Source organism: Peromyscus californicus, unplaced genomic scaffold (assembly GCF_007827085.1).
Source record: "Peromyscus californicus insignis strain IS unplaced genomic scaffold, ASM782708v3 Scaffold_9__1_contigs__length_137607984, whole genome shotgun sequence".
Lineage (NCBI taxonomy): Eukaryota > Metazoa > Chordata > Mammalia > Rodentia > Cricetidae > Peromyscus > Peromyscus californicus.
The window spans coordinates 94,006,930-94,027,582 of NW_026294617.1; the positions used below are offsets into that span (position 1 = coordinate 94,006,930).

Below are 20,653 nucleotides of genomic sequence, written 5' to 3' on the forward strand. Positions count from 1 at the left end.
AGTGCATCATACAAGCAACCATCTGTCCCCACATCTTCACTGTATAAGTAACATGTATTATATCACATAAGAAATCTCTTCCCTTACTATTATAGTACTGCTTATGTTCCTAACATTTTAAAAGAGACATTTATATTTTTATTTTGCGTCTATATGTGTCTTTATGGGTATGTGCTACATGTGTGGGTGCCCCCAGAGTCCATGAGTGTTGGTTGGATCTCCTGGACCTGCTGTTACATTTGGTTGTGAGCCTCTGGTCATGAGTGCTAGGAACTGAGCCTGCAGAACAGCAGCAAGCTCTCTACAGAGCTAGCATCTCTCCATCCCCTCCTAACACACATGCATATACATAAAACGTATTTATTTATTTTTGAGACAGGGTCTTTTTATTTATTCTGGCTGATCTGTTTGAAGATAAAAATCTTTGCTATGAAGATAGCTTCTGGGCTGGAGAGATGGCTCATCTATTATGAGCAAATACTGCTCTTTCAAACAACCGTGGTTCAGTTCTCAGCACCCACAGTGGGCAGCTCACAAGTGCCTGTAATTCCAGTTCAGGAGAATCTGATGCTCTCTTCTGGCTTCAAGTAGAAAATAGTTTCTGAGCTTCATTCAGTATCTAGAACTTCTGATAGGTGTTCACAACTTCTGAAACCACAATGAAAACCTCTTAAATAACAAAGTTAGAGATAAAAGGTTCTGAAAATAAAAACTTTCTTTTCTGAGACAGGATTTCTTTTTGTAACTACCTTAGCTGTCCTGGAACTCATTCTGGAGACTAGGCTGGCCTCGAACTCACAGAGATCCACCTGCCTCTGCCTCCCGAGTGCTGGGATTAAAGGTGTGTGCCACCACCGCCCAGCTAAAAAACATTTTTAAAAGATCAATTTCAACTAGATGTTTTCTATACTTGTAAAGATAGGTAGGAGTAATAGAATCTTTACATTGTACAAAGTTCAGATTAAGAAATGTCTTAACCAGGGATGGAGAGATGGCTTAGCAGGTAAAGGCCCTTGCTGCCAAGTCTGATGACCTGAGAACCACATGGTGGGGTGAGAGAACTGACTCCTCCTACAAGTTGTCCTCTGACCTCCTCATGTGCTGTGGCATGTACACAACCCCCACCTCCACACACTCCACAGATAATTGTAACAATTTTTTTTTAATTTTAAAGAAAATGTCTTAACCACCGGGATAATGAATTATAAAATGTTTGAGATTCTTGTAGAGGTACAAACCCCCTGAGGTCTCCTGGATGAGAACAGATCACTTTCCTTGAGGACTTAGAACAAGAGGGCTGTTAATCAGTATCAGGGGGAAAGGAAGGGCTGAGTGGAGGAGAAAGGATGACAGATCTGGACTGTTTACTGTGCAGATCATGGTTAGCAGAACAAAAGACTCCATGAGTAAGTATGGAAGCATCGTAAAATGAACTACCTTGGGGTGGCTGGGATTCCTCTGTTTCTAGCTCGGTCACTTTCTCCCATTTTATCCATCCATGTGCCACAGTTGAAGCGATTTCCTCCATAGACAAATCCCGTTTCCTCATCAACCCCTGCAGTTATATTGAAACCTAAAAAGGCAAAATAAGCCACTTATAAAACAGGCATGGCGGCACAGGTCTGCAATGGGAGCACTCAGGAGGCGGAGGCAGGTGTGTCAGAACACGGTCGGAGGAATGACGTGTGGTGAACAACGCCTTGGGCAACTGTGAGAGAGGCTCCAGGAGAAAGGCGGAGGGCCTTGGACCTTGTTCCCTGGGGTGTTCTTGGATGTGGTTTCATGCTTCCTGGGACAAACATTTACATTCAGTTTATATGTTTATTCCTGTTGGATGTCAGAACATAGCTCTGGAACCCAATCTGGTCAGCATACATGAATCTGGATACGGCCTCGGCCATACTCTCATGCTTTCCTAGATATAGTCTGTCGTGTGTGCCAGCCAATTGTGTTTAAATTGGTCTGTCCTGAGAAAGTCCTGGGAAAGGGCTGCTCTGTTCATATTTAGTATGAGCTTATTGACATTTATTTACATGTTATTCTGAACTCAAACAACTTTCCTTGGATCATTGCTTTGTTACATTTGTGTATAAAAGCACACAGAAACGGAAATAAGGTTGCCTACAGCATTAGCCTGTAGTCTGCCCCATTCTTTCAGGTCCTCAGATCCCAGCTCCAATAGAGGAGACGTGCACAGGTCGACGGAAGTCGACACAGGAGGGTCACACCTGAGTTTGAAGTTGGCTGATACAGTGAGCTTGAAGCTAGGTAAGCCTACCTACATAGTGAGACTCCCTTTAAAACAACAACAAAGAACTAAAAATCATTACGTTGTATGATAGTAAATACACACACATTTCATTTCTCTTTCAAAAAACAAGTGTGTACATGGAACTGCATATCATGATGTTCATTCTAAAGTACTGCTTACATTAGCAAAATCATAGGTCACCACTTAGTAGAAGAATGGCTTAATGTGTATACACTAGGAAATGCTCTGTCTTAACAAACTGGATGCATATGGAACAAACTGATGAGTTCCTAAGACAAAATGGTTTAGTAAAGAAGTTACAAAAGGTTACATATAAAAAATCTTTTTTAAAGCTGGGCCTTTAATCTCAGCACTGGGGAGGCAGAGGCAGGTAGATCTCTGTGAATTTGAGGCCAGTCTGGTCTACACAGTGAGTTTCAGGACAGCCAGGGCTACATAATGAAACTCTGCCCAAAAAGAAACAATCAGTCAAACAAACAAGCAAAACCTAAAACTAAACCAAACAACAACAACAAAACAAAAAAGAAAATAGAGTAAAATATTAATATATTTCATTTCAATGCAGGATTCAAAGGAAAAAATTATTTTGCTTACTTGTTGAAATGTTTAAAAGTTGAAATGTTTAAAATGCTTTAAATGTTTAAAAGTTGAAATGTTTAAAAGTTGAAATGTTTAACAACAACAACAACAAAACCCTAAAATGTCTCAGAGATACCATGAAAATGTTCTTTGGATCCTAAACCTATTTTCACTGACTTCTCTTAGTGAAGGATAAGAATGTATCAGTAATTCTTAACAGTTAACTTAGGTAAACATTTGTGTATTACTACTATACATAATAAATCATCATGAGTTTGAGGCTAGCCTGGTCTACATAGCAAGTTCTAGGCTAGCTAAGGCATCATAGCAAGATCCTGTCTTGGTGAGTCAAAAGTTACATACTGAATATTCAATTTATATAATATTTTCAAAGCCAGGTATATGGCCCAGACTTTTAATCCCAGCACTCAGGAGGTTGAGGCAGACAATCACTGTGAGTTCAAGACTAGCCTGGTCTACATGTGAGTCCCAGGACACTCAGAGCTACATAGAGAGATCAGTCTTGAAACAAACAAACAATGAGTTTATAAATATGCAGTGTAGGGAGGCAGAGATTAGTAGAGAGACATGGGTGGAGCTGGAGTGGGTATGTGGGATACAGAAAAATGTGTGTGGTGATGGACTAGGTCTACATCTTTATATGGTGGTGGTTTCATGAATCCACACCCCCAGGAGTTAATGTGAGAAGAGGTGGAAAATGAGTGGGGTCTACAGTCTAGCCTGCAGTATCATACTGCACTTCTTGGTTCTGAGATTTTACTTCAGTTACATTAAGACACCCTAACTTGAGGAAGGGTTTGCTGTATCCTATGGATCACTTTTACAACTTTTTATGGATCTGTAATTCTTTTTAAATTATAATTAAAAACTCACATAAATCATATTTGTAAGACTAAAGTAAATATACACCAGAGTCATCAAAACCATTCCCAAAGTGAGTAGGAGTGAGGGGAAATGAGATCATCAGCCTGGTACTGGCTGGCCTTGGGCTAAGTGAGTTAGGAGCTGTAACTACTTTAACTCGATGTACAGACACAGCACTGCAGAGGTGCTGGGGCCAGCCTGGTCTACAGAGGCAAACATGGCTGACATCCTTCCTCTGCCCCCAGCAGCTCTGGGAAGCCAACTTTCCAGTCCTCTCATTTCATAAAAATGGGAGTAATGTAATGTATTCTTTTAGTTAAAAACAAATGGTGTCTCTATGTGTAGAGTGCATGCATGTGTTCCCATGTGTGTGCTGGGGAACACACACACATGTGCAAGTGTGTGTAGGCCCAAGTGTGTGTAGTTAATGTCAAATCCTCCTTGCTCCCCCTTCTACCTTTGTACAGTCAGGGTCTCTCAAGCTGACCAAGCTCCCAGGAAGGTATGCTGGTCTCACAAGCTGCCTTACTTGTTTAGAGACACCATGCCTCTGCCTTTGGAGGCTACATTACTATCAGGCTCACCCGGCACTCACATAGGTTCTGGAGATCTGAAGTCAATCTCTCGCTTCTTCTCCATGCATTTCAACTGCTGAGCCCTCCCTCAAGCCCAGTGTAATTTACTCTTAATGTCTTCAGGAGTTAAGGATTGACATTGGTAAAGACATCATCATAATACCTGACACATAACACTCAATTCACGGGATTATAATTTTTTTCTTCCTTCTTATGTTTGTTTATTTATTTATTTAGTTTTGTGACAAGGTTTCTCTGTATACAGCCCAGGCTGATCTGGAACTCACTCTGTAGCTCTGTCTTCTGAGCCGGGATTAGAGACATTCCTCACCATACTGGGCTTCCTGTTTATGTTTTTGAGACAAGGTTTCACTATGCAGCCCAGGATAGCCTTGAACTCATGACAGTCATGTCTCAACCTCCTGAGTGCTGGATTACAGGCATGTGCCACCATAACTGGCAGAAAAAGTAATCCTAACATTGTGATTATAAATTGTAACACCAGGGGCTGGAGAGATGGTTCAGCAGTTAAGAACACCTGTCGCTCTTGTGGAGGACCCAGACTCCATTCCCAGTGGTTCAAAACCATCCCTTTCTCCAGTTCCAGGGGCTCTGCAGCTCTCTTCTGACCTCTGGAGGCACCAGGCATGTACATGGTACACATAGATACTTGCAGGTAAAAAATTCTCTCTCTCACTCTCTCTCTCTCTCTCTCTCTCTCTCTCTCTCTCTCTCTCTCTCTCTCTCTCTCTCTCTCTCACACACACACACACACACACACACACAAAATAAATTATAATGCCAATATTATCTTGAAAATTGCCTGACAAAAGATGCAAACTTTTATCTTTTCTTTAGCAACACAGGCTGGAGAGTTCAGGAACAGTGTCTGCCTTTCTTAGGCAAAGTTTCAGGTTTTGCACACGAGTATTTGTAAAGCAACTGCAAGGTTTAATTGGACGGCACCAGTAAGTCTTAACCATGGCTTTGATTACATACCCTCATCTTTCATGTTCCGGTCTATCTGTGGACCAGCATTCCTCTCTCGGAACTGAATGCCCTGCATGTGCCTTTGCATAGCTTCCTGTATTACTTCAAACAATGGTTGATCCTGTTGGAGACAGCAAGAATGCTTCCTCTGTTAGAAATGGATTACACTCTTATTTTCCCCTAAATCCCTCAACTCTAGTAATAGATAGATTACTGGTTATATACTTTCCTAGAGGAGGAAGTAAGGAATGGGGTGGGGCTGGGAAAAGCAGCAGCTCCCATGCTCCCACGCTGTGTGTGTTTCACCAAGGAGCAAGTCTTACCTCGGTGACTTCTCACAGTGTCAACACTAAATAAAGACTGATACTGAATTCTTCTTGATATTTGCATTCTTATGACTTGGATTCTTAATATTTTACATTAAAAAATAAAGTTACATTTCATTAAAGACTGTATTAAGAAGTGATCTTGGGGCTGGAGAGATGGCTCAGAGGTTAAGAGCACCGGCTGTTCTTCCAAAGGTCCTGAGTTCAATTCCCAGCAACCACATGGTGGCTGAAAACCATCTGTAATGAGATCTGGTTCCCTCTTTGAGCCTACAGGGATACATGCAGGCGAACACTGTATACATAATAAATAAATAAATCTTTAAAAAAAAAAAAAAAAAAAAAAAAAAGAAGTGATCTTTACCAGTGTCCCAGCAGGCAAAGGTGCAGAATCGTCCGTTGGATACATTCTGGAAACTGGGCATTTGAGGATGTCTAGACCATTTGGAACCATATTACAATAGTCCTGAATACACTGCAGCCACCACCACACGGCATCCCGACAGTTGTACCTGGCATAGGTTCCTTCACCCAGGAGGTTAGGAATAAGACCGTGCCTCAGGGTACCAGCAAATGATAAAATAATATTCCTAAAACAACAGAAATAAATGGATCATTTGCTATGAAAACAGTTATACAATTGAAGAAAAAGAAAAAGGTCACTTTTTTGGGGTCTGGGAGATGCCCCAGCTCGCAGCCTAGCTTGTCTCTCTGGTGTTCTGGGGAACTTTCCCTTTCCTTAACAAGTTTTTCATCTTTGGAGTCAGGTTCCCAGTTGGGATTGACAAGGACTGCCATAGCTTTAACTTCTATTTTTAAAAAAGATATATTTATTTTTGTTATCTGTGTTTGCCTGTATGTACATATGTGTACCACATGTGTATGGAGCCCACACAGTGAGAAGTGTGCTGGATCCCCTGGAACTAGAGTTAAGATGGTTGGGAGCTGCCATGTGAGTGCTGGGACTGAACTCTTCAGGAGCCGTGAGTGCCGTTAGCCACTAAGCCGTCTCTCCAGCCCCTAACTTCTGTTTTTAAAATCTGTTATTTTCATATAGAAGTAATCCTCTAATTACTTTATTACTTTAAATAGCAGATATCAGGAACAAAGTAATTATGTAAGAAAACAAATGAACAGAAACTGGCCTTAAAAACTATAATTCATCCCAGTACACAGAAGGCAGATGTAGGAAGATCTCTGAATCCCAGGACAGCTGGCCTACACACTGAGTTATAGGCTGTTTAGGGCTACATGGTAAGAGCCTGTTTTAAAACAAAGAAACAAATAAAACAAAACCCCAAAACAACAACAGCAAAAGTCAACTATAACTCACATTAATAGGTGAAAAATGAGAGTTTATCTTCTTTGGTATTATTTCAGTACAAACGAGAACTGAGCTTGTAAGATGGAGTTGCACTCAGGAAGAGCTTGTATCTAGCCTGTGAGGTCTAACTACCAAAGGTAACTGGAGAAGGCTAGGCCTTATTATGTCTCAGCTTAACACTTATCCCCCCCTCTTTTGTTTTGATTATTGTTTTCTGAGACAGGGTTTCTCTGTGTAGCCCTGGCTGTCCTGAACTCACTCTGTAGCCCAGGCTGGCCTCTGTCTTGGGTGCTGGGATTAAAGGCATACACCACCACTCCCTGCTAACACTTATCTTTTAATAGAGCCATAGGAAGCCTTTATTCTAGTTTTGTTTATAGCCACACAAAACGTGATGGACCACAATATGACAATGTGGGATCTAGATGGCTGAATGTAAAATGAAGAGACAGAAATTTGTAACAGCACACAGAAGTGATAACCGATGATGGGGACCATTATAGCAATGATGGAGTGTTTCTCATGTGGCAGAGAGCCTTTTGGGTATTTTAACTGCATGAGTCATCTAATGCAGGAGGTGAGTACTCCGACCAGCCCACAGAAAGCATGAAGGGAGGATGCCATTTGTCGGTGGTCTGAACCAGCATTAGGGGCTCACCACACCACAGGCAAAGGTCCTTGCCACTGTATGTTGCTGAATCCTGAATCTTTATACCAGACTCTTAAACCATGGACATAGGGGATCTGGCAGGCAAGCAAACCACCCTCCAGAGTACATTTCCAGACATTTTACTATTGTGTGTGTGTGTGTGTGTGCTGTTCTGCCTGTGTCTATGTCAGTCTGCCTGGAGCGGTGCTGGCTGAGGCAGAGGGTGTCCATCCCCTGGAAATGGAGTTACAGACGGTTTGCCAAGAATGCCATGTGTTTGCTAAGAATCAAACATGGGTCCTCTGGAAGAGCAGCCAGCTCTTAAGTACTGAACCATCTCTCCAGTTCCCGAAATTTTCAGAAGTATTATTATTATTATTATAATAATTATTATTATTGTGGGTGTGTGCGTGTTTATGTGCATATTTGTGCCACAGTATATGTGTTGAGGTCTAAGGACAACTTTGTGAAGTCATTAACCTTTATGTGGGTATTATAACTATTTGTATATTTATTCTTTTCTTTTTCTTTTTCTTTTTTTTTTGAGACAAGGTATGCAACCATGACTGTCCTGGAACTCACTTTGTAGACCAGGCTGGCCTCGAACTCACAGAGATCCACCTGCCTCTGCCTCCTGAGTGCTGGGATTAAAGGTGTGCACCACCATGCCCAGCTAACAATACTCTTTACGAAGGCAGAAAATGGTTCTAAAAATTTTTTTAGATAAATTCACAAATACTGAAGACGATCTGACCTATCGTGGAACCTAGTAACTTCAAAGTTGTTTTCATTTGAAATTCTCTAAACGTATTAAACGAGCATATGAAAATGAAAACTTTAGAACCCGGAGCCGTGAGACGGCTCGGTGGGTAAAGGTGCTTGCTCCCAGCCTCAGGCTGAACCCACGTGGTGGAAGGAGAGGAAAGCCCAGCTGTCTTCTGACCCCACATGTGCACCATGGCATGCCCGTGCTCCCCCACACAAACGCAAACCAAATAAAAACACCTCAGGAAATCGTACTTTGCAAACGTTGACAGGAGATGGGAGAGAGGGAACACGGAGCTGCAGATTGGCTTGGCAGCTCTGCAGAGCCTCTTACCGGGCTTCTACGTAGCGTCCGGTAAGCAGCAGCAGCCCTCGGAATGAGATGAAAGTGTCCCTCCCCCAGCAGCGGAAAAGGCCGGAAGAGAAGTGAGGCAAGCCTGGCAAAAGACAGCAGAGTCACGTGTCAATCACAACATGACGTTCCATTCCACGGACTCCAGCCACACACGCTTTAGGTTTGGACTAATGGGCAAATTAGAAGGAGCCTGCAAACCTTCCAAAATCCTCTACAGCAAAATGTATGTCTGCACTTCACATCAGCCTTTATGGGATGAGGCTCTACGGTCCTATCTGACTCTGAAAGGCATCTTGTGACCCAAAGGAGATTAAAGGCAACGTTCAGCAAGAGTTCTACAACTCAGTTACATCTCAGCCCTAAACAGATTTCAATTTGTCTTTGAATCTAATAAATTAAAAGCTTAAAATTAGAGATCAAATATTTAACATATAAAATGACACAATACAACTTTAAATACATACTTTAAAAGATTCTGCCCTGGCCCGGCGGTGGTGGCCCACACCTTTAATCCCAGTACTCAGAGGCAGAGCCAGGTGGATCTCTGTGAGTTCTAGGCCAGCCTGGTCTACAAAGCGAGATCCAGGACAGGCACCAAACCTACACTGAGAAACCCTGTATCGAAAAACCAAAAAAAAGAAAAAAAGATTCTGCCCTGGCTTTAAGGGCAATAAATAAATCTAAATATGAAATTATTAGTTCAGTGATATCTAATTAAATGTTTATTAATTTATCTACAGTGAAAGTTTATCACCAAATTTCACATTATTTTACAACAGACTGATAGAGACTGATAGTGCTATACTTACCTCACACACTATATATGTATATAGTTATATATAATATAGTATATATACTAATAAACTACAGTATATATGTATTATATATACTATAACTATATATATAGCTATGTAAGAAATAATTTTAAGTCTTATGCTTTCATATAAACAATTTCTGATGATAGAATCAAAGACCTAACATATTACTAAATTGAAAATTCCGAGTAAGAGTAAACAGAATTAAAAGCACCATTAGATACATTTTTTACATTGTCTCCAAAAGATGTACAAAATACCCTCAAACACACTACGAATTATTTAATGGACAGAGAGCTGAAATTTTGCCACTGATTACAGTGTAAGAACCAAGTCTGAGCACAACAGACTTCCCCTGTTGTAACTAAACATCTTACATGCAACATGTGCAGACTCAAGAGTGAGTCTGAATTAGCATGCCTTAAAATACCAGTAATCTATTGATGTTAAAAATGAAAAGTGACCTGGGCATCATGGTTTGAACCTCTAATCCAAAAGTTCAGGAGGTGCAGGCAGCTGTATCTCCAGTTTGAGGACAGTCTAGGCTACACAGTAGGTCCCTGTCCCAACAAGAACTATAAAAAGTGAAAGCTGGGAAACCTTTAGCACTTATACGTAGACATGTTTGTTACTTTTTTTTTTTTTTTGGTTTTTCGAGACAGGGTTTCTCTGTGTAGCTTTGCGCCTTTCCTGGAACTCGCTTTGGAGACCAGGCTGGCCTCGAACTCACAGAGATCCGCCTGGCTCTGCCTCCCGAGTGCTGGGATTAAAGGCGTGCGCCACCACCGCCCGGCCTCGTTTGTTACTTTTTTGTCCTCTACAAGTATACAACTTATAGACCAAGTATTCTGGGGGTGATTTCTATGCTGTCAATTATCATAAACGTTAATTACATTTTTTTCCTGTAATACGATTACAAAAGAAGGCATTACCATTTTAAAATGAACTCCATCAAAACTTAGTGGGAAATCTGCGTATCATTTTACTTTTTTTCTAGTATGAATTAGACAAAATACTCCCTTAAAATATTAGAATACTAGGGCCTTTATTTATATTTGTTATACAGACTACACATAAATGTTACAAATTTTATCACTACATGATTTATAAATAAATACATATATTCTGGGGGTATTTAATTAATAGTAGCAGTGCACAATCATAAAGGCTGAGGTTATTATTTTACGTAATAGGCTTTTAAAAATTGGGTTTTAAACCTGAGTTTTCCCCATTGGTGTGTTTTTCCCACACTGTTCCAGTTCCAGTACCTGCTTGGACTTGGGAAATGATGACTACCAGAACCATCAATCAAATGAAAGTCTGAAACACAACTGGAGAATTTAAACTGACTCTTTATTTTATTCCTCCTTTTAATTAAAAACTATTTTGTGTGATGCCGAGGAACTGAACTCTTAGGCCTTGCACTTACTAGGCACTGCTTTCCACCTTAGCACTAAGACAGTTTTATGACTTTTATGACCACAGTCAAGGAAGGAAAGGTCATGTTGTTGGACACCACAAAGTCTTTCATCTGACCTGAACCAATGAAAAACTGAGCAGAGGGATCCATGCAGATGATATTACCACTTTGCTGTATTTATATACTTCAGTTTAATTTGAAAAGCTGTAAACTTTGTACTTCACTTTACCAAACCCCAAGAAGCAACGTGAAGTTCTCAATTTTAGTGGCCTCAACTACTCGAGGCTTTCTCAAAACACACTGGAAGTGTATTAAAAAGAAAAGCCTTCCTTTGGGCATGTTTTACTGCTTGGATGTTTTAAACCTACTTGTAGGAGATGGTGCCAGTAGATATGGCTAACAGTACTTGACAACAATGAAGACATGTGATTAAAAAATCATTTAACATGTTTTGTTTGGTAACTGTAACGTTACACAAAATTAGGAAAGAAAAATGGGAAACTGTATTAAGCAAAATTTAATTATAGATATTTAAAATGCCCCAAACTGGAATTTAACAGATACCTGCAGAAGAAAGGATTACCCAACCACAATAAGAACACACATAAGTGTCTAGTACATAGTTACAATTAAATAGTAAGAATTATTATCATGAGTGAGCAGCTTACTAAGCAGTGGCATAGGAACCATCATCTCCCACGGGGTTTCCTCGTTGGACACTACAGGCTTTTACCATTTACTGCCTCCAACGTCCTTACCTGCAGCCAAGGAGACACAGCACTGCTCCTTCTCCTTCGTGATCTCGTTTAGCCTGTAGGGCACATCCGGGAGCGCGGGAGACAGAAGAGGCAGACAAGGGCACTTCCCCACTCCACACATCTGGACGGAACCCAGGGAAAGGTGTTTCACGAAGGTCGAACCGTTCCGAACAAAGCTGCAACCAAGTGGCAAGTTGAGAGATCATCTGCAGAAACACTACCTTGTCAGCAATGTATTACACGTCCTTTTACCAAGTGATTTTTCTACAGAAATGTGTAAAATGGTAAAATACTTTGTGTATGTCATTTAACAAGTTAATGAATAAAACAAATAATATTAAATAATTTTGTTTTTTCCATATCATATTTTACAGGCTTTGTAGACCAGATTTAAATCCCACCCCTAACCTCCCATCCCCAGCTGGGGACTGGACCCAAGGCCTTTATGCTTGCTAGGCAAATGATGCTCTACTGAGCTAGACACCGAAACATCCCACCAATGTCTGAAACTGTATTACTGTGTATGTGTTCATGGTGTGTGTGTGTTTGTGTGTAGGGTGCTTATCTTGTGTGCATGAAGCCCTGAGTTTGACACTCAGTGCCTTATAAACTGGATGCATACCCATAATTCCAGCATTTGGGAGTGGAGGCTGGAGGATCAGAAGCTAAGATCATCCTTGCCTACACAGTGTGTTCCAAGTTTTCAATACATGAGACCCTGTCTCAAAACAAAAACAAACCCCACCCAAACTCTACATTTGGTATTGCATGTTCCAGACTAAAGGATGCTAACATTACTGTCTACCTAAAAGGTTTCTCAGCTCGGTGTCTGTGATATGATAGTTCCTTAGGCTTTGGTCTTTTAAAATCATGTACAAAATAACTCTCTCTATATAGTTTCCACACAATTATGCCCATTTACTCAAGTTATGTTGGGTATACCTTGACATCTGCTTCCATGCTACATCCAGCAGAGTGGTGTATGCACCAATTAATATAGCATCAAAGTAACAGGGGATAAGGTATCGTGGAATCTGCTTCAGGTAGAAGAACATAGCCTGCAACCATTTACCAACCTATTATAGAAATAATTTAAAAGTTAATTTGGCATGTTTCCAGGCTAGGTATATTTTAAGAGTTGAATCTACACATGCAACTTTGCTAGCCAGTAACCCATTAATCATGTGACCACTCTTTAAACCTAAAAGATGATCAAGAAAGGAAAACAGTTCAAGGAAACTTGAATACTATCTATAACAGAGTAACATATAATTATTAATGTTCCCTTGATTGTTTGGATTAGAATATCATTCTACTTACTTCAGCAATATTTCCTGATCGTGAAATAAGCCGGCCACTGACATAGTCAATCATCCAATCTCCAGACCTCAAATTTTCACAGAACGGATGCCCCAAGTCATTCTTTGGTCTTATTTCTGCCAACACGGACATTAATCCTGAAAATTCAGACATTATTACGCTGTTGGCAAAGTCAAAATGTTCTCATTGCTTAGCTTGTGGTCAGTCTCCGATTGTTTGGGGTGAACATATATACAGGCAGACATAAAGGCTGGTCAGTCCACAATGGCACTTGGCCTGGCTGGACATAAGAATCAGGGTTCATACTTCATCCAGGCCACAGAGGCCACAGAAGGAATCTACTGCTTCAAGAACAAGAGAGAGCTTCCAGAGAGGGAGGACTTTCAGGATTGCACTCATTTGTTTATATTTAATATTGCAACATTCAAAAGCAACTGGCATGATTTCTCTACCCCAAAGCATCAAATGGATAAGCCTGGGTATTTCTGTGTTAGTAAGTGGTAGACTAATATTTAGAAAAGAATTAAGAAAATCACAAAACCGGTTTCCGAGGAAGCAAGACCACCAATGGAGGATGATAACGAAACAGCTTCAGAAGCAGCCTTTGGAATATAACGGGAAATACTTACAACTAAACAAAATCACCACTTGAGCTAATGGACATATAATGATTATTATGCAGACTTCTCCGCTAGAGTGATTAGTATTCCTATGCATACTCACAGCAGATTCTATAACTTTGTTACAGGATGATTATACTTTCATCACCCAGTCAAATAATCATTTCTACCTTAAAACAGTATTTGGCTTTACTGGCTTCATTTTAACTAAATTAGAGTTAGGATTTACTGAATTTCACAACGTGTGGCATGTTTTGAAAAATTAAAAACAATGAATTTAAGATGTAAGGTTTTTTTCCCTCAAGGAGTTTATAATTCTCCTTGGGAAACATAACTTTCAAAACAAGATGGATAACAAGGCAGATTAAATATCATTGTAGACGTCCTACCTATGTCCCAGTATTTTCAGGGAAGGGGATCGCTGCTCAGCATTTGCTGGAGCTGGTGCTGAATTATGGAATGACAATGAAAACTGTTTCAGAAAACAGAGCTGACAGCGACCAGTGGGATGCAAGGGCTTGTACAGGAGGTAACAAGAGGGTAGAAAACTGGCTAGCTGGTTTAGAGAAAGCACTGGATGGTAACTACGGAGATTAAAAGGATATAGTATGTCAAAGTGAACATAAGAAATCACAGATAACTAACTGGCTGTTGAGAATCTGGAGGAGAACCATGAAAAAGTTTCCTAGATTCCAAAATAACAGAACACAGTGTACTGTAAGAACTGGGGAATGTAATTTTGTTCAAGGCAGAAAATGGTCAACGCAGTGGCTGAATCTGATTTAACTTACAGCTGTTATTAACAGTCGGCTAGGAAAATGCTCTGGGCTGCCCAAACTGTTAATGATTGACATAAAGTAAAAACAAATCAGATAAGGGCAATTTTATTTAAAAAGAATGAGCTGAGTCATTTCATGAAACATATAAGAGAATTAGCAAAGAACCAGAAAAAGGACAGAAAAGGAGCTTTTTAGCTTAAAACTGGTAACATACTTTAAAAAATTTTCTTTTATTTATGTGTATGTATGTCTTTGTGTGTGTGTGTGTGTGTGTGTGTGTGTGTGTGTGTGTGTGTGTGTGTGTGTGTGTGTGTGAGATGAGGTATATGAATACAGTGCCCAGGGAAGCCAGAAGAGGGCATAGGTCACCTGAAACCAGGTCTATGTATTTTATGAATATGAGCTGTTGTAATCCTGATCGCAACCCCTTGTGGTCCATGATTATGGTAAGGAAACTGACCCATGGCGAGTTTATCTACTGCAGGGTTATATAGCTGATCAGTGTAGGGGGTCTAGTTTTAAAGTCTGGCTCCTTGTCTTTGTTTTTTTTCCAAGACAGGGTCTCACTATGTAGCTTTTTCTGTCCTGAAACTCACTTGTACACCAGGCTAGCCTTGGATTCACAGAGATCCATCAGCTGGGGTTTGTTTCTTAACCACAGTGAAAACATTCACATGCACAAAATAGACTAATTTCCAGCATAAGGTAATATTTTCCAAAGACCTAATAAGAAATACAGTAAATAAATACAAGTGTCATTCTGAGGACAAAGAAATTACTATGATAAGCAATAACTAAGAAAGGCTTTATAAAGCTGGCTGTGGTCATACATGCATGTAATCCCAGCATTTAAGAGTAGAGGTAGGAGGGTCAGGAGTTTAAGGTTATCCTTAGCAAAATAGTGTCTTTGGGGCCAGCCTAGGCTACATGAGACACTCTATCCAAAAGTAAAAATTAAAAAGGAATGTATAGAAGATATAAGAAATAAGGTGGTCTTAAAATATCTTTTGGACTATTTATTTTTATATTATGTGTATGAATATTCCCCTGAATATAAATATGTAGAGCACGTGTATGCAGTGCATGTGGCATCCAATCCTCTGAGACTGGAGCTACAGATGGCTGTGAGCTACCATGTGGGTGCTGGGGATTGAGCTCCAGGTCTTCTGAAGAACAGCCAGTGCTCAACCATTGCTCCAGCCTACAAGGTAGTCTTTAAAGAAAGCTCAGACTTAGCCATGATGGAAATGCAAATTAAAATTACACTGAAATTCCATCTCATTCTGATCAGAATGGCTGTCCTCATGAAAACAGACAACAGGGCCAGGAAATGGACCAGGTGGTAAAAGGCATGCATGTGCCCACACTCATACTTACACAATAATAACAATAAAATGAAGTTCAAACAGAAAATAAACAACAAATGCTGGCAAGGATGTGGGGGTGGGGGAAGGGAACCCTTTACTTGCTATTACTAATGGGAACGTAAACTGATACCGTTAATATGAATATCAGTGCGGGGCCTCCTGAAAACACTAGAACTAGAATACCTTATGATCCAGACACACACCACTCTTGGGTTCACAATGGAAAGAATCTTAAGTCAGCACCCACAGAGATGGCACATGCACATGTACTGGGGCACTATTCACAAGAGCCAAGATAGGAAAAGTGGGAAGTACATACAATGGAAACTATGTCACTGGAAGAAAAATACATGGAACCAGAAAGCATCACGTTAGGTGAAATAAGTTAGACTCACACAGAATATTGCATGCTTTCTCTCATATGTGGAGTCTAAGTTAAAATCCCCATTTTATATCAGGCTCATATGGTAGCTCTATAAACACTCTATATATTTTAACTATATAGGAAAAAGCAAATACGCAGCAAAAATTTTCCAGTTAAATATTTTATTTACAACTCAGTCTCACTTGACTTTTCAAAAGTAGCATAACATGTCTAAAACTCAATGTCTAGGATATTGTTTCTTGTTACATAATAAACCAAGACAAGAAATATTTATTGAGGTTAATGTTTAAGAGAAATAAATGCCCTTAAGCAAAGACACAGAACTAGCAGTTTTAGGGAGCACTTACTGACCGAATACTTTGTCACATTGTATTTTATATGAATGATCTCATTTAATTAAGTAACATTGCTTACAGTTTTTTTTTTCTCTTGAAACAAGGTTCCCCTTATAGCCCAGGTGGCCTCAAATTCTCAACTGTCTTGTTTCAGCCTTCTGAGTAGTTGGAATTACAGTCTTGTTCCACCATGCTTGGCTATTATTAATACTTTTTTGTTTTGTTTTGTTTGAGACACGGTTTCACTGTACAGCTCTGGCTGGCCTGGGACTCACTATGTAGAACAAGCAGGCATTGAACTCGTGGAGATCCACCTACTTCTGCCTCCCACATACTGAAACTATAACTGTACACCAGAGGTGGCTCAGTGGTTAAGACCACTTGATGCTCTTGCAGAAGATCTGAGTTCAGTTCCCAGCATCCACACGGCAAAAATCTACTGTAACTCCAATTCTAGGGGCTCAAATACCTAGCACCCACTGATAGGGGAATCTAATACCTTCTACAGCTTTTGCAGGCAAAAGGCATGCACATGTATGCATACATACATGCAAGCAAAACACTCACACTCTTAAAATAAAATAATCTAAAAAAATTAAAGCATGCATTACCACATGACTGGTTCTAATATTCATACTTTAGTGAGGCAGAAATTGGAGTTAGAAATGTTATACTACTCACTAATGGTCAATCAACAAGGAGCCATAAGTTATAATTTGAACTCAGGTGTCCATATTCTAGGCTTATATTCTTATTTCTATGAAGATGACCACTAAAGAAAGAAAGAAAACAAACAAACAAAGTTTTGTCCTTATACCTACCTTGAAGTCCTGCATACTTAAGGGATGACCAGTTTGGTATGTTATAACATCCTCCACCATCTTCCTGTTCTTCTGATTCACATCGGTAAAGCACCTGATTTAGCTCAGCCAAAGTCAATTTAGAGGCAATGCTAAGAATTAGAAAATAAAGGTGATTAATAAATACACTGACATTTCATTTACATAAAATAAAAGCAAAAAAAATCTGCACTATAAATATTAAATGTCTTAGAAATATATCATTCTAGTTGCTTTTCTGCCGCTATAATAAAACACTCTGACCGAAACCGATTAGGGGTGGTGTGGTGGTTTGAATAAGAAGGACCCCCATAGGCGTGTATATTTGAATACTTGGTCCCCAGGCCAATCTGTTATAGGGATTTTCTCAACTGAGGTGCCCTTTTTGCAGGTGACTCTAGCTATATCAAGTTGACAATAAAACGTAATCAGTACATATATATTCTAGGAACTCAGCATTTAAGTAAACATATACTATCATACAATATCACAAGTAATAATTAAGGGGCAACACGTGGTAGAAATTAAATAAGAGCTAATGTCACTCCTAAACTAAGTTTATAAACCCAGAGGCAGCCAAAAATAAAGAATTTCATCTATGTGTCTGTGTGTGTATGTGCATGTGTATGCAGGGCCTATGGAGGCCCAAAGTGGGCACTGGATCCCCTCAAGCTGCATCACAAGCAGTTGTGAGCCACCTACCATGGGTCCTGGGAACCGAACTCTGGTCCTCTGCAAGAGCAGCAAGAGTTGTTAAATGCTTAAAAGGGCTTATCGGGAAATGTTATCATTTCTACAATATCTACAGAGAAAATATTTTCCAGTTTCAAATAACCCTGGACTTTTGAATTATAACCTGTTTTTATGTTCAAGCTATCTGTGTATTATTTTTCCTGCAGTGTACATAAAATGTTTTTACATTCAAATAAAAGGACAAATACTATAGAATTGTATTACATGAAATATATAGAATATACAAATTCATAGAGAGAGAAAGATTAGACGTTATCTCAAGATGGAGAAAAAGGAATATAGAACAATGATTTCCTAAGTACAGAATTTCTGTTTTGTGTGATAGAAAAGCCCCACAAATGGACAGTAGTATCAGGACATAATATCATGAATGTAATAAATCAATACAATTAATGTAATTAATGAATATCATAAATATAGTTATTGAATGGATACTGTGTATGTAATCAATGAATACCACAAATGTAATTAATATCTGAGTATAATTAATGAATATCATGAGTGCAATTAATATCTTGAATATAATTCATGCCACTGAATTGTGAACTTAAAAATGGTTACAATTGCAAATATTATGTTCATTTAAAAAAAATAAGGGGGACTAGAGAGATGGCTCAGAGGTTAAGAGCACCGACTGCTCTTCCAAAGGTCCTGAGTTCAATTCCCATCAACCACATGGTGGCTCACAACCATCTGTAATGAGATCTGGTGCCCTCTTCTGGCCTGCAGTCATACATGCTGTATAAGTAATAAATAAATAAATCTAAAAAATAAAAAAAATTAAAAAAAAATAAGGTGGAATGTAATCACTACACCTTATATGTGTGTATGAAATTGAAGACAGCGATGTTTTAAAATAAAAAGTGGTGATGGTGTCATGGGCCTATGAGGATGCTGGACTAAAGTCTATCAAATTGTGCAAACAGGCAAATTGTATACTATGTGAATTATTTATCAATGAAAGATTTTATAAAATGTAAAAAAAAATGGGAAGCACTACTACAGTGAAAGGAGTTTGGTCTCTGATAATACACTAGATGGTTTGAAAATGGAACAATTAAATGAGAGGATAATTAACTTAGATGGGATTGATGTAATGTCAATTATAAACATTATTGGTTTGATCATTCTTATTTTATTCCTAAAAAAGTTGGTTTATATGAGTGCCAATTTGGTTGATATGAGTGCCAAGCAAGATACAAGTCTTAGAAAAGCTTATTAAAACAGATCATAGAGATATTCAGACAGGAGAACCAATCTCAACATTGCATTATAATGTTACAGAAAAAGAGCCTAAGGTTTTCAAACAGCCAACCTTAATCTATCCAGTAACCTGACAGGAACTGCCAAATAATAGATATCCCCAAGACTGTGTAAGCTGAATGGACTCCTGTGCAAAATGTTAGATTTGAGGAAAATTCAAAGCAATAGTCCCATATGGCATGCACTCACCGTTTGTGAGGCAGATGTTAAACTTGTGGTCAACTTGTAATAGAATTATCTCTCAAGACTGGAGAAATTTGGTTACTGAAGTTTTAGAGGCTGGTCCCCAATTATAATGGAGGACCTGGTGGAAGGATGAGGCTAAGACCATTGAACAATGGAGTAGGGCTAGAGGTGTTGAAATTTGCCAAGAACAGCTTCTTGGGGAGGGTGATTATGCTGATGTACAAAGACAATCTTTATATGATGACCACACCATAGCTTTATGCCCCACAGCAGCCTTGAATGCTTGGGAGAGAATTGAAGAAGTAGGAAAGAAAACTGAATCATTTTACAGGGCCCAAAAGAAACATTCACTGATTTCTTACAAAGACGGACTTCAGTAGTAAATAGAATGATACTAAATTCAGAAGCTAGACAAATATTAATTGAATCTTTGGCTTTTGAAAATGCTAATTCACAATGCAAATGGGTAATTAGACCACTAAAGGCAAGATCAGCACCCTTGGAGGAACAGATCTGAGATACAATTAATGTTGAATTTCATGATCATGATGAAGCTTGGATAGGAGAGGTGATTTCCAGAGGTTTGAAGAAAAATAGTAATGTCAAATGTTTCAATTGTGGTAAATAAAGTCACCTAGAAAGGGACTGTAAACAGGGTGTTCCTAAAAATAATGTTTTTTCAAGGAATAATTCCAACAGAATACCCTCCCTTCTGGATTATGCAGGTGCGGCAAAGGCAGACATTGGGCTAATGAATGTAGGTCAACAAGGGGCAGACAAAGTAATCCCTTGCCTTTCTCACTTGGAAACACCCTGAGGTCAAATTCCATTCAGTCCTTTCCTGTCATCGTGGAAGAAACTCCTTCCCAGAACAATTAAAGAACCTAATGCTTATTGTAAAAAACCCATACTGCTCTGGATGATAAAATAGCTTTAGAAAATAAAACAAAAATTTAAGTAGAAACCAGAAATCAAAATTGATAAAGATTAGATTTGGAAACTCCCCAAAGTTAGGGTTGAGGAAGGGCTTTGTTTCTGTCTTTTCAGGAAAATAAAAACAACCATCTTGAAAAATTTAAAAGACCTTTGAACA

At 39.3% G+C, this 20,653-nt stretch overlaps 1 protein-coding gene across 1 annotated transcript in view; it reads right to left on the bottom strand.

Annotated features, from left to right (window-relative positions):
- The window catches only part of Agl (amylo-alpha-1, 6-glucosidase, 4-alpha-glucanotransferase), a 72,745-nt gene that overhangs the window by 10,332 nt on the left and 41,760 nt on the right, over positions 1-20,653 (bottom strand). Inside the window, exons 21-28 of the mRNA XM_052730741.1 lie at positions 17,341-17,471; positions 13,034-13,170; positions 12,656-12,789; positions 11,714-11,889; positions 8,700-8,802; positions 5,992-6,217; positions 5,311-5,422; positions 1,438-1,573 (exon numbers count right to left, since the gene is read on the bottom strand). Of these exons, the coding sequence (XP_052586701.1) occupies positions 1,438-1,573; positions 5,311-5,422; positions 5,992-6,217; positions 8,700-8,802; positions 11,714-11,889; positions 12,656-12,789; positions 13,034-13,170; positions 17,341-17,471 (1,155 nt within the window). The remainder of the gene's footprint in view (positions 1-1,437; positions 1,574-5,310; positions 5,423-5,991; positions 6,218-8,699; positions 8,803-11,713; positions 11,890-12,655; positions 12,790-13,033; positions 13,171-17,340; positions 17,472-20,653) is intronic.